The following is a 15790-nucleotide window of genomic DNA, read 5'->3' as shown; positions in this document are numbered from 1 at the left end:
AGACCATGATGTCACCTCATCAATACTTAATGAGCTGAGAAGCTGATACTACAGCTAGTGTGTGTTGAAACTTCATTGCTTTACACACACACACACACACACACACACACACACACACACACACACACACACACACACTCTTTCATTTTCCACTGTACACCAGGTGAGGGATACCATGCAATATTTAACGACCTAAGCATAAGCATTGAAGCCAACCAGTGAAGTAACCATATACTTAGTGTGCAAACAAGTAGTGAAAATGTCGAAGCTCAAAACTCAAAGCTATGATTCTGATAAAATTCCCCAAAATGGAAACGCCAAAGGCTGAAGTTTGTGTTTTTTCAAGGGGTGATGTCATGGTGGTTCTTGTACTGCTCTGTGACACTTCAGGACAATGCTTTGATAGCTGTTTTATATAAAAGTATGAGGTCAGTCTATAGAGAGAGAGGAGCTGGACACTGTTTGGGGGTTACGTTCAAAATAGCTGATCTAATTGATTTGTGTAAAGTGAAGTAAGAGCGTACCAAATGCACTTTACAGGCCTGTTTTATCAAGTATAGAGGGTTTAAGTGGTTTAAGAAGCTAATTCGTCATCCTAGTGTATGACATGGTTAAATGAACAACACTGAGCTTCTTACTGTGCTGCCACTGTTCATCAGGACATCCTAAAATCCATTGTTAACGTCATCCTGTATTTCTTCTGAATATAGTTTTCAATAAACAAAGTGAGTTCCCTCTGTTTAAGGGTTATATGTAACTGGCTACTAGTTAGTTTTCAAGCTATATAAAACATTTACTAAAAATTTACATTGTTAAACAACACTGTTTTTAGGTTGTGCAATATTAGGCTGGCGGTTAGTTGTGCAATTTATTGTTGGTTTATGGTTGCGCAATATGGTGCTATTATTAGACTATGTGACGTGTTCTATTATTATTATTTCAATGCAGATGTTTTGTGTTGGTACTTGCAATGTCTAGTGTTTACTGACATTGATAATCAACTGTTCTTGACTTAAGATCTTTTTTTTCTACTTCAAAGCAGTTAATTTAATCTGAAATTAGTTATATTTGCAATTGAAATGGTGATATATATATTTCTTTATATTTGTTTTAGGCTTTTATTGGCTTTTATTTTAACCCATTCTGAACGGGCACCCATTTTGGTGTCAGCATCATGTTATGCTTTAGCTATTTAAAAATAGCAGATCTACAAGCTCATATCGCGCCACCGAGTGGCGCGATACGAGCTTGTAGGTCTGCTATTTTTTGAAAAATCGAAGAACGACTGACTTTTTTAAATCTGATCTCAGGTCAGAATGGGTTAATCAGACCAGTGTGTGTCCAGTGGAAACCTCGTATGAATCTGATCTCAGGTCAGAATGGGTTAAGATGGACAGGAAAGAGGGAGAGAGAGAAGGAGAGAGACATGCAGCAAAGGTCGTCATGAACGGGACTCTAACTCGCGGCACACTGTCAGGCGCCTGGAGCCCTGGACCACTTGGCCAGCGGGCAACCCGAAATGGTGACAATTAGGGATGAGCAATCTATTGTTTCAGCGTTTGGTATCCCAATGTACTGTACGCATGTGCAGTAATCCTACTCAGACTTAACCCATTCTGACCTGAGATCAGATTCATACGAGGTTTCCACATGGACACACACTGGTCTGATTAACCCATTCTGACCTGAGATCAGATTAAAAAAATGTCAGTCGTTCTTCGATTTTTCAAAAATAGCAGACCTACAAGCTCGTATCGCGCCACTCGGTGGCGCAATATGAGCTTGTAGATCTGCTATTTTCCAATAGCTAAAGCATAACATGATGCCAACACCAAAATGGGTGCCCGGTCAGAATGGTTAATTCATGTCAGACAGCAGCACCATATCTTATATCTAATGGCCTGTGCTGTCGAGGCTTTCTGGCAGACCTACAGTTCCCTTCGGTTCCCACGTGACTGTGTATCCTCAACTGACCTTCATCAGACAGATATCTCCCTCCCACATTGACTTTTATTTACGGTATCATCAATATACAGTTACGGTCAGACACTGCTACTTGATACTATTGTGTAATGTCTCTGTACCAGCATGGGCATTACATAATTGTGTTATTTTGTTTGTTTTACAATTGAATGTCTAATCGGCACCCTTTTTTGGGATTCTTTATATTCCTTTGGTTTCCTGTCAAGTTTTCCTTTAGGACAGGGGTTTTAGTTTGTTGCCTTTGTTAACTTAAATTTGGGTCTGTAACCCATTCTGACCGGGCACCCATTTTGGTGTCGGCATCATGTTATGCTTTAGCTATTGAAAAATAGCAGATCTACAAGCTCATATCGCGCCACCGAGTGGCGCGATATGAGCTTGTAGGTCTGCTATTTTTGAAAAATCGAAGAACGACTGACTTTTTTTAAAATCTGATCTCAGGTCAGAATGGGTTTAATCAGACCAGTGTGTGTCCTAGTGGAAACCTCGTATGAATCTGATCTCAGGTCAGAATGGGTTCATCAGACCAGTGTGTGTCCGGCGGAAACCTCGTATGAATCTGATCTCAGGTCAGAATGGGTTAAAGCCATTTGAGACTGTAACAGTGATCCATATAGTCCCCCTCGTTCATGTTTACACTCGTACAGCTTCAGGAAAGCAATCTGAGAACCCGGCAAATACATGTGATGTGAGTCAAAGTTCAGTCAACAGTCTGTCTCGACTCGAGAGAAAGTAAAACCTAGATAATCGTATATAATAAGTTGGTTTGTTTTAATGCCCTTGTGCCCACACTTGCTCTGCATCCACAGCAAATAACCAATCACATTAATTGTTAGTAATATGCTGATTGATTCCCTTATTCTATAATTGGGTGTCAAACTCGACCAAAATAAAAATCAACCAGGTGCTCGATGGAGATGTAAAGTAGGCTGGCGCTTCAAGGATCAGTAGGACTGGAATACTATAAAGAAAAAGCGGCGATTCGAGCACTCAAAAGATTAAAGAGAGCGAGAGATTATGAGGAGAGCGTGGATAAAAATAAATGTACTTTATTTAGAAAAGTTAAAATAAGCCAACATGTTTCGAATCAAACTGAGTCTTCATCAGGGCAAGTATGACTGTCAAACTCATTTCAAGTCACAGGCCAGATTAGGCAAAGGGGGCCTGGATCCAGAACCCAGATTAGGCAAAGGGGGCCTGGATCCAGAACCCAGATTAGGCAAAGGGGGCCTGGATCCAGAACCCAGATTAGGCAAAGGGGGCCTGGATCCAGAACCCAGATTAGGCAAAGGGGGCCTGGATGATGGATCCAGAACCCAGATTAGGCAAAGGGGGGTTAGGGGGCCTGGATCCAGAACCCAGATTAGGCAAAGGGGGCCTGGATCCAGAACCCAGATTAGGCAAAGGGGGCCTGGATCCAGAACCCAGATTAGGCAAAGGGGGCCTGGATGATGGATCCAGAACCCAGATTAGGCAAAGGGGGCCTGGATCCAGAACCCAGATTAGGCAAAGGGGGCCTGGATCCAGAACCCAGATTAGGCAAAGGGGGCCTGGATCCAGAACCCAGATTAGGCAAAGGGGGCCTGGATGATGGATCCAGAACCCAGATTAGGCAAAGGGGGCCTGGATCCAGAACCCAGATTAGGCAAAGGGGGCCTGGATGATGGATCCAGAACCCAGATTAGGCAAAGGGGGCCTGGATCCAGAACCCAGATTAGGCAAAGGGGGCCTGGATCCAGAACCCAGATTAGGCAAAGGGGGCCTGGATCCAGAACCCAGATTAGGCAAAGGGGGGCCTGGATCCAGAACCCAGATTAGGCAAAGGGGGGCCTGGATCCAGAACCCAGATTAGGCAAAGGGGGCCTGGATCCAGAACCCAGATTAGGCAAAGGGGGCCTGGATCCAGAACCCAGATTAGGCAAAGGGGGCCTGGATCCAGAACCCAGATTAGGCAAAGGGGGCCTGGATCCAGAACCCAGATTAGGCAAAGGGGGCCTGGATCCAGAACCCAGATTAGGCAAAGGGGGCCTATGATCCAGAACCCAGATTAGGCAAAGGGGGCCTATGATCCAGAACCCAGATTAGGCAAAGGGGGCCTATGATCCAGAACCCAGATTAGGCAAAGGGGGCCTATGATCCAGAACCCAGATTGTCAATTTGCTGTTGTATTCCTTTGTAATAGCCGTTGTTGTGAGTTTATTTGACACACATGTTTGGTGTTGAACTTGGAAGAAAAAGTGTTCTTTCCAATTATCGAATTGATTGATGTCATCTTTACAGGTTTAAACACTTTCAGTTGGTAATACTACTAATCTGCTATCTGTGTCTATTCTTTTTTTTTTAAGATCTTTTTGCCATTATTGATAGATTTTTACAGTAGACTGACAGGACATGGGGAGAGAGATGGGGGAGTGAATAACTAACTTCAAGCCAATGAAGAATGAACCAATCGGTAGCATTGTCTTAATTTCTAATTCATATTAATTTAGTTGCCAATCATTTTACTGTTGGCCAGACATATTGTCTTTTTTTATTGCTATAAAATTAATGGTAAAAACAAATTCTACATTAAAAAAAGTGGCCAGTGATCTTGAAAGTGGCAAACAAGGTCACATGGCTTTGGAGAGTTTGGGCAGCAGATCTACAAGCTCTCAACATGTCATGCTGCAATGTGCTGTGGGCTTGTAGATCACCAAATTTGATAAACTAGAACGGTGCCCGTAGGGCCTCTACAGCCCATTGGGCACTGACCTACTTGGAACGACGCAAGTTGGTATCGTTCCAGTTGGTAAGAAAACAACCTAAACCTCTCAAAAAGTGGTCTTACCCTTTAACACATTGAGTACGCCGACTGCCTTCAAAATATAGGCTATAGAATACCGGAGGTGTCTGATCGCTTTTACTTTGAAAGCCATGAACCGGAAACACTTTCCTAAAAAAGTTGACTTTACAAAGTGACCTCAACATCCCCGATCATCTTAATATATTGTTTTACGCTCCAAAAAGCGTTCATATTTTGCGGGAGAGACGGATGAGGAGCAGAAATGAAGCGCCAGCATATCGTTCTATTCATCACCACGGAGAGCGCCCTGGATTAGGAGCTACGAGTCATTCTTTCCGTCTCGCTAACGTGGGAGTCAATAATAAGCTAATAGTTGCACTGAGCGTTAGCATACGGCAAGCGAAAAGCGAAATGCCAAAAAAATAAATAGGAAAAATTCTGAATATTAATATCTCGCCCCGCATCGCTGGGATGTCGCTAGGACGTCCTCAGACGTCCTTAGAACTCTACTCTACTCTATCCTATGACGTTCTCAGGCGTCCTACGTGCTGATAGTGTTAAGGGCCTTGCAAATGGGGAGCGAGGAACGCACACGTTGTTGCCTGGATCAACGACAGGTCTGCTCAAGAGGGGCGCGACAACGCAAGCGTAAAAGGAAAGCTAAACCCAATCCAGTTCTGGTGAGTCGCGGGCGGGCGTGTGCACGAAACGAGCACGCAAGCCAGAAATTCACGGGACCGCGCTCACCACGTAAATGCGCTTGCGTTGTCGCACCGCGACTTCTCCAAAAAGCAAAAACGCAGGTCTCATTGAAAATGAACTAAAGGCGCGTTTTATCGCTCCCCGTTTGCGAGGCCCTTTAGTGGTCAACTGGTCAGTCATGCACCATGAATCATTCATATAACGGCCTGTAGAAGGTAGAGTTTATCTCCATTTTGAACTCTAGGTTTTCAGCTGTACTCCCTTTTTCAGTTTCCTCCCCAATCCAAAAATGGAAGAACCATATGCTGTTGGCTTCAGGCAGTAGAGTAGAACCCACATAATTGACATCCGTTATCAATGTAATCAATGACATTTCATTTACTATTTCAAATTTGTACACACACACACACACACACACACACACACACACACACACACACACACACACACACACACACACACACACACACACACACAGTGCAAGCTAAGCCTGTTACCAGAGGTACAGTACAGTAACTAGTAAGTCTCTTAGATGCTAAACACCTTCCCCTGGAAATGGCATTAGCAGATGGACTGGTTTGTGCGTCACGTGTGCAGTGTGCGCCGTACGTAAGTGCGTGCGTGTAATTCTAACTGTGTGTGTGTGTGTGTGTGTGCATGTGTCTGTTAGCCTGTGAAAGCAAGTTGCAGTCCTGCATGTCCTCATTTACCCCAAGGAGCACAGTCCTGAGTGTCTGTGTTGTTTTTCCTCTTTTGATAAGTTCATCTAAATGCTCTCTGTATAACGGTGGTTATAATTATTATACTTTTTGTAACAGGATTTCCCTTCACTAAGTTAATAGAAGGCAATCTGTAAAGTCACAGGATGGTGACTTAGATTGTGTACATGCGTACATCCGTTAGAGAATCGCGCTGAGTCCAATTTGTCTAAGAAAGGTGTGTTTGTGTTGTGATTTCTGTCCTGGTACTGTCCGACAGGCAGGAGTCTTATGACAGAGAGAGAGACAAAGGCTAACAGTGCTGGGCGGACACACACACACACACACACACACACACACACACACACACAGTCACATGGTGATCCCATCTCTCTCTGTCAACAGCATCTGTTCTGACTGGCCCTGTATTACTCACACAAGAACATACGCATACACACACACACACCCCATTTATTGTGTGTTTTATCCTTCTTTTGTGTTATGTATTAACGTGAGGATTTCTCATAAGTTGTAATGTGTGCATGCAAAGCTTTAGGCAGGCGTTGACACTTAGGGCTTGCCAAGCTGCCCCTGGCAGGTGAATAAAACGTTTGGGCAGGTCAGGTGGAGTCTGCTTTCACGTTGCCCGACTAGGCAAAGTGCTCGTTTGAGACTAGGGTACGCAGCAGTCTGTAAACACAAATATAAAATAGTCATATTCATGTGACATTGTTTTATCACACAGTTGAACGGTTATTCAAATTCTACCTATAATTTTCTAATGGACAATTACAATTTACTTTTCGGACAAGTGGACATGACCTTTGGGCAAGTAGAACGTTACATGACCTGTACTTGCCCGACGACGGGCAAGTGTCCTCTGAGACCTTAGTGTTATGTCATAGTTTTAAGTATGCCTTCCTGACACAGTGGGATGGAAAACAATTATTTTGGCTCTCAGCCACAAATATAACACAAGCCTATTCCCTGTTCTTTCTCTCTCTCTCTCTCTCTCTCTCTCTCTCTCACTCATATATGCACACACACATGTTCAAAAGGCAGGGGCAAGTGGAACTATGCACTAACAATACTGTACAGCTTATCAATTCTTGCAGTTACTGTTTTTCATCTCTGCATCGCTTATCCTGGTTTGAATTGACACTGACATAATTGCCATGAGCTCTGAGAAGCCCTCATCTTCCACCACAATGTAGATCAACTCCATAGCAATCATTTTGCCAATGATCCTAGTCACGCTTTCTTGCTGAGTTTTGTTGCACCGTTTATAGTGAAAGTCTGTATTGATGTTTGCGGAAAGTAGTCAGGCATGTACTGCAAATGGCGTCCCTCAACAGAACTGTCGGGTGTGTTAAATCTTAGGGCCGATTCATACTCCTATTTTAGAGCCGAATAAAAGTCGGTTCGGCACTGTAGAGCCTACAATTTGACGTCATTCGGGGGGGCGGGTACCGTCCTAAAGTCGGCTCTTCGGTGCTAATGAAAATTTCTGACGAGCCAAAATCATTTCGGCACTACAGCGCCGAAACAGCGGTAAAATAGGAGTATGAATCGGCCCTAAATTGATTTTGAATAGCTCAAGTGCTGTTGGGGTAACTCACTAGTCACTACCCCAGTTTATCTGTGCCATGGCATTGTTTGGACTGGCAGCTCTTTGCATAATGTTGAAAAATGTTCATACATTTTCAAACGTTGTCCCAAAAAACCCCAGAAATAGCACATCAACAAGCTTACAATTTAGACATTTAATTTAGCAGACTTAATTCAGAGTGATTTACAGTAAGCAAGAACAACACCTAACATGGTAATAGTGTCACAGTCCCGCCCCCTGTCATAATAATAATAATAATAATAAAACTTTATTTGTATAGCACCTTTCATGACATGAAATGCAGCTCAAAGTGCTTTACAGAACAATGGAGAATAAAAGAAAAGCAAGGCAACGACACCAGGCCCAGGAAATGATTCCCAATGCATTTTCTCCATAGACATTTCAAAAAGTATTTATTTAAAGAATGTTACGCCGCGGACAAAGCCAACTCGAGTCGTGACAAATCATGACAATAAACACAATATTTTGGACCAAACAAAATAATTACAAAGAAGAAAAACAACAAAGTGTTGTAACCTGCCGTCTTTTTCTTCTTTCTAATTCTTTGTTCGGCCCAAAAATTGTGTTTGTTCACTTTGTTGTCATGATTTGTCACGACAAGAGTTGGCTTTGTACGATGCTTAAGATCTGTCTAACAGTAGAAAATCTGTACAGTAAAGCTATGAGTATACTATAGAGTGCTATATGTCTACCTAAAATGCTACCTACTGCTTACAAGGTCACTTTGTTACACGTTGTAAGATTTTAGATCAACTACCGGTATGTCTGCAAGAGTTTATTACATTTTATTGAAATAAAACCATTTGTGCCTTTTGTGGGTGCTGGGCTGGGGGCGTGTTCTCCCCTCTGCATCATCAGTGCCCTGCCCATACCATAGTTTATGTTCACTTCCGGAAGTCTGGAAATGTGTCAATAAATGCTAGCGGGCTAAGTGTTAGTTTTGTAATCGTGAACCTAAACTCTTTCGGTCAGATTCGGGTTTCCGAATAATAGGCTGTTGGACCAATGGGCAGGCCACACATTATCATGTGAGAGCTTTCTTTCGGCATTTAAATTTATTTTTTATATAAAAGTTTTAATATCTTTGCTAGGATATGAGATCATGCTTTGTATCAGTATCATATTTCTTGTGCACACTGGCGACAGTGACAAAGACTTCATGTACCGATCGGATTACTGAATATTTTCCAAATCTTTAGACAAATAGCCTGTGTCATGAACACATGGATTTGGCATTTATGGTCTTCATCATTATTTAACTATGTTTTACCATTAAAAAAAGAAAAAAATCGATTATGACGATTATGCAAAAATATTATCTCAAAAGGATTCCATTATGTAATAATTGTGACAGGCTTAACACATGCTGTCTGAGGCTGCTTTTATGTGCACATTTGTCAAACGAATTGTAGATTTATCCAAGTGAGGAAGTGCATCACATGATGACATTTCTTGTTGTTGTTGTTTGGGTACTTTTCTTCCAAGGGAGGGAATGGAGTGCCTACGGGGCTGTTTTGGATTCCTAAAAGAGGAAGAAGCTGTTTTTTCAGACGGGAAGCAAGTGACGTGGGCATTCTCGCTTGGATCAGCTAAGTGTCTGCACATGAGGGGCGTGGGCCGTGTAGCGTGGACAAAAAAGCTGACCACAATGCCACCCGAAACGAGCACCCGCTCCCAATCGGGAGCGGGTGCTCGCCCCTCAGCTTCACTGCACTTACAAAATAAGTGCCCGCCTCTCATTGAAAATGAATTGCCACCAAACCCAGGCTTGTCACTTGCTCCCTGTCTGAAAAGGGCTTAACCCCAAAGAATGTCTACTGACGGTGACACACAGTCACACACACTCACACATAGAGAGAGAGAGAGACCCACAAACGGTTGTATGTTACTTTGTCAGACAGTATTACCAGTAAGGCGACGCCTGGGGGCGAGAAGCGTTTGGGGCGAGGTAGCGTGCGTTAACTTGTCACGAGACCTGGTCACCATATATGGGGCTTTCCCCTATGTATGGGGATTTTGAATGATACACTTATGGGAAATGCATGATTCCATTGTTAACTGTGACCTTTGCGGCAACCACAGTGGTTATCATGAGACTGTCACAATACGATAATATATTGGCATTCCCAATATGGGCTTAATATTGATCACAGTCAAGGATCTCCATATATGGGGCATAACGGGGATTACTAGTCTCTGACGGCAGAGCCTCTGGCGTTCCCTGGCCAGACTATGTCGGGACAAACAAAGTTTCATAGTTAAAGGTATATTCAGTGATTTCACTTAATTCAAATATCACTTATTTTTTTGTTTTGTTGTGATAATCCTCCCTACTATAGAGTGTGCTGACCATATAAGGAGTTCCTCCCTGTCCCCAGTTAACCCCTGGGGGTCAAAAAACCTTAGCTTTCGTTTTTGACTCTCTATCCTGATTGGACGAAAGGCTGGATCCCACAGGCAAAAACGAAACCTAAGGTTTTTTGAGTAAAATCACTGAATATACCTTTAACTGCGACGGCAGTCTCCTCTGTGAGAGTGTGGAGGTCGTGCGGCTGTTATGAAGGCTCTCTCCACGTTGGAACTGACCTCGAGACTACATTACCTGAATACCCCATATATGGGCATACCAACACTGACATCATCTGAATAATCCATATATGGGGCATATCAACACTTGACAGGGACACATCACTCGTACGGCATAAAAGACAGCTCTCAGCTTCCAATCCAAACCTCAGATGTCAACCAACGCTCACGGTATCTCAAAACGATCTCAAATTCTACAGGACCCAAGCAAGACACGGTACAGGATACAGGTCCACAGTACAGGATACAGGTCCACAGTACAGGATACAGGTCCACAGCACAGGATATACAGGTCCACAGCACATAGGACACGGTACTCAAAACACCACACTCAAGACAAGGGGCTGACACAATATGAGCATATACTGTATTGGCATTCCCATAACGGTTAACCCATATATGGGCTTTACCCATTCTGACCTGAGATCAGATTCATACGAGGTTTTCCACTGGACACACACTGGTCTGATGAACCCATTCTGACCTGAGATCAGATTCTAGAAATGTCAGTCGCTCTTCGATTTTTCAAAAATAGCAGACCTACAAGCTCGTAGCATAACATGATGCCGACACCAAAATGGGTGCCCGTTCAGAATGGGTTAATATTGAGCTCAATATTCAGCTGGGAATGCCCATGTATGGAACCTTTTTCAATCATGTGATGTCACGATGATGTCACGATGACCTGGGCACCTGGGGGATATATATTATAATATAACAGTGGTAGGCTTAGAACACTAGGCAACCAGCACTGCAGATCGTCGTTTGCACAGGGAGAAAGTGACGGGGAAGTGGGTTAGGTAAGTGCACGGGGAGAGTGACGGGGAAAGGTGGTTTGGTGTCAAAAATGCAAGGTTTCATAGTTATCTGCGACAGTTGTCAAATCAATAGATTATTGATTGGTTCAGTGGCATTTAAACGGCATGATCTTCTGATTGGTTGATCAAGTGTGACCATACTGTTCTCGTTCCATCTAATTGGATACCACAAGTCAATCACTTTAGCGCCACATATTTTTTGAATATTGCAAAAATAAATGTGATAATCTGGGTAATTTCCATCAGTGTTGTCATGGTAAACCACATTACTCCTAGGAAATGATTCCTATTGGTTTAGGTCTCACACTTTCCTTCTGTTTATCACAATAATTCAACCATTCAGCTCTACAGCCTATAACCTTCTGGACCTTAAATACTTATGTCCCAATCATATTCTTTGCTCCCGATCCGATTACGATCATTTGATTTTGAGTAAGATCCGATATTTATATTTTTATAGAACACGTTTATGCCAAATATCACAATAGTACAATACATTTTATTCCAAATCACAGACAATATGCAGTCTAATATGATATGGATATAATGTTGATACTAAGGGATGTCCTGATCACGATTTTCTTTGCTCCCGATCCAATTCCGATCATTTAAAAATGATGTGATCGGCCCACGATTTTCGATCACGTGATCGGATCGGGACAACCCTAACCATAAACCATTCTGAGATGTGAGAAACTTGAAATGTTACTGTAGAAACGCGCACACACACACACACACACAGTTTTTGAAGTCCTTTTGTCGGTTCACCAAGTACCAATTAACCTTAATCTGTTGACCGTGAAGCCTTATCCTAAACTTAATTTAGCCCTCACCTGGCACATCCTGGTAGCCCTCCAGTGGAGTGTTACACGTACGTCATAAGCTGACAGAGCTGCATTGTTGTCTGACAGAAGCTACAGAGCCTGTTCTGTGAATCATAACTTCTGTCATTCCTTTGCATCCTCTTTTTTTTCCTTCTTTCTTTGCACGAGTTCACCTTTCACCGAGTTCTCTCTCTCTCTCTCCAGTTCAACTTTCTCATCGACACATATTCACACACTAACCACATTTCGGGCATCCCTACTCTGGGCAAATTTGCAACATTTTAAAGATAATTTATTTAATTTAATTCTCCAAATGTTCTGAAATATCAAATAGACATTTGGCTTACAACTAAGTGGCTTAATATACCCATTTGGTCCGAGGAGGACCCCTTATCGTTGTTTGAAGTTTTTCAGAAAACTTCAGGTCAGGGTTTTTATGGTGTTTTTCAAATTGGCCCTGGGTCTAAATGGCTTAATGTGGAACTTGTGTGTGTGCTGTACAGTAGTATGTAAATGTGGTCACTTTTGGTGAGTTGTTGAGTAGGGAGTCATGCTGTTGTAGCTCATTTGAGTCATCCAATGTTTAATTTGATTCTCTTTCTCTCCCTCTCCCTTTCTCTCTTGTTCCCCTTCTTCAACCATCTGTTTCTCTCACTCTCTGCCTCCCTCCCGCCTTCACAGCTTTGTACCGCAGAGGCCTTAGGACCCAGTCCACTCCTAATCCAGTCCAGAGCATCCACCTTCCTTGATTGGACGCCAGTCCGGCATTTCTACGTGGCTGACAACGAACTGGTTCGCTTCCGTTCCAATTCTCCAGTCCAGTCAGCTTGAAGGCTTTTCTGGGTCTTGTGAATTCACGTCAAATTTTGGATATAAATCAGTTTTTTTATTTATTTTTTTGGTCTTATCTGGGTTTAGGTGGAGTCTACATTTTGGGTGGATTCCAGTCCAGGTTTTGGTCGCCGTCTGAACCAGTTTTTCCAAACTGGACGGAGGAGAGCAAATTGGAGCCGAAGGCCCGGCCTTCGTGCTCCGCCACAGAACTACAAACCCCTCAGAAAGAACTACAAATGCACCCGACACATGCTCCTCCACGCCTACAGATCCCATGAGCCCCCGGGAACAGGATGACACGCCAGCCTCAGGACCCGCCACCAGTCACCTTAGCACCACAGAGTGCCACACACACCACAGGGTAAGAGACACACACACACACACACACACACACACACACACACACACACACTGCTGCCCTCTGGTTAGGCCTAATAAAAAAAAACTTTGGTTTCCGGTTGCCGACCGACTCTATTAAATATGCGCGACTCATATTATTTTATTGGCATTTGGTGAAAAAAAAAAAAAAAAAAAAAAGAAGCTCAGAATGCGACCGAGTAAGACCCAAAAGGTCTTTATTAAAATTAAAATTATCTTTGATGAGACCATTGGGACGCGCGAAGTCAAAATAAAGTTTTCTTTCGTCTAAAATATCACGTGCGCAAATGTTTTGGAATGCGTCATCGCGAGGAGACGCACAACACAACAGTGACAACATACAGCATGGACCTGTGCACGGTGTCTGTGACTGTCCACTGCCCGTGCAAAGCACCGCCACAGATCATACGATTGAGTACAAAAACATTTGAAGACATAATTTAAGTCCGCAGAAGGGAGACACGACCGAGCGGATAAATGGACTATCATCTCAGCCGACATACTCTCCCCCCACCACCCTGGAGCCTCTAGGCGCCCAGGCTGGGTGCGTGCTGGGCATGTTTGACTTTCGGTATCTATAGCCCTGAGATGCGAGGAGGAGGAAACCCATTCGGCTCATGCTTCTACCCCGTCAGAACGTTAGCTAACGTTAGCTTAGCCCCATATATGTGCTCGGAGCTACAGAATGAGCGTAGGGAGAGGAGAGGGCACATATGGGGCTAACGTTAGCTATGTTTTTGTCTTTTAATAACTAGCACTATAGCTATGTTGATGCCAGCAACACGTTCTAACTTTTTATGTCAAAACATGAGCTGGAAAGCAGAGGTTGTTTTACGTTAGGTGGGTTGTTGCTGACACCACCGTTACCTAAAACTGGATGGCCAATAAATGAAGTACACGTGATTTCACAATGTTTACAAGCATGAAAGATTCATGCCACCCCAAAACACAGGCGCAACTAAATAAAATAGGGGGCTTGCAAATGTAGTCTTAGACCTGCCATGATTCCACAGTTCAAATGAACTGAGTTGCAGGCAGGAGGAGGGGCAGCAGTTTGACGTGACTGTGCATTTCATTACTGTCAGAGCCTTCTAGTTACTGTAAGACAGTACAATTTACAATTTAGGCATTTATCAGACGCTCTTAATCCAGAGCCATTTACATTAAGCAAGAACAAAAAGCATGGGAATACATCACATAAAAATAATTTATCATGAAACATGCGTATTAAGTATTCAACCAGTGTGTGGACATTCTATTCAAAGTTTTCAAATGTTTAGCTGTAGGCATGTAGACGTAGTGTTAAGTGTACTTGAACCATTCATTATTTAAAATATGGTATTTCAGGCAAATATTGAAGTTATTAAAAAAGAAGCCTATCCATCATTGCCGTAGGAAAAAAAAAAAGTTTAAAAAAAATCCTCTCTACCCATCCTTCCCACGAAAAAATAAATAAAAATAAAATAAATTCCTTGCTACCCAACTTTCCCACGAAAAATAAAATAAAAAAATAAAATAAAATAAATTCCCTACCTACTCAGCCCAAAAATGACAGCCAATCGGAAACCAAAGTTTTTTTTTTTAGGCCTTAGTTGAATATCACTGCTTGGTATTATTATCTACATACAGCTACAGGGTAGGGCTGGCCCTAAACGTTCAAACGTTCAAAGGTCTGGACATTTGTTCGATAAATTGATGTTCGGATCTCAATTGAAAGGTTTGGATGTTTGCTTATTTATTATTATTGTTTTTCAGCAATCAGGTTTGGAGAACATACGGAAACTATATGTGTGTGTGCGTGCATTTGTTGTGGATTGACCCACAGACACACACGTCTCACACACACACACACACACACACACACACACACACACACACACTGATTGAAGTATTTGAACACGTTTTATCTGGAAGTTATCTGAACAGCCATGAGGAAAATGTCACTTCAGACCTGCAGCCACCAGCATAATTATGTTGCTACAAATAATTAGATTATGAGATATTATGGCATTTTGCCCTGAGGGTGGCGCTAGAGAAAAGGTCATGGGGTGCCGGTCATGGCGGTCAATGATATGGCCAAGGGAGCATATTAACTGCAATGTGCATTCAGCAAGTTTCATGGTAATCTGCCCTTTTTAGATTTTTAAATAACCTGTGCGCAAGTGGAAAGGTTGGCCATACCATGGTGGCATTAGAGGAAAGGCAACTGGGCCACCAATATAACCCATTCTGACCGGGCACCCATTTTGGTGTTGGCATCATGTTATGCTTTACCTATTGAAAAATAGCAGATATACAAGCTCATATCGCGCCACCGAGTGGCGCGATACGAGCTTGTAGGTCTGCTATTTTTGAAAAATCGAAGAACGACTGACATTTTTTTAAATCTGATCTCAGGTCAGAATGGGTTAATCAGACCAGTGTGTGTCCAGTGGAAAACCTCGTATGAATCTGATCTCAGGTCAGAATGGGATAATTTGGGCTGATGATGGGGGATATCATGAAGGTTCACAACCATTTTCATGGAAATCCAGCCAGTAGTCTTCGAGATATAT

The 15790-nt window shown here is 42.8% G+C and overlaps 1 protein-coding gene across 1 annotated transcript in view; it reads left to right on the top strand.

The window, feature by feature from the left end:
• The window catches only part of LOC310853536 (adiponectin receptor protein 2-like), a 37324-nt gene that overhangs the window by 2878 nt on the left and 18656 nt on the right, over nt 1-15790 (top strand). The window contains 1 exon segment of the mRNA XM_083757917.1: nt 12705-13218. Coding sequence (XP_083614043.1) covers nt 13132-13218 — 87 coding nt within the window. The 5' untranslated portion in view covers nt 12705-13131.

Source organism: Protomyctophum parallelum (assembly GCF_964188405.1).
Source record: "Protomyctophum parallelum genome assembly, chromosome: 22".
Taxonomy (NCBI): Eukaryota; Metazoa; Chordata; class Actinopteri; order Myctophiformes; family Myctophidae; genus Protomyctophum; species Protomyctophum parallelum.
Note: the sequence above shows the minus strand (reverse complement) of the source record. Positions and strands in the feature narration are given on the sequence as shown.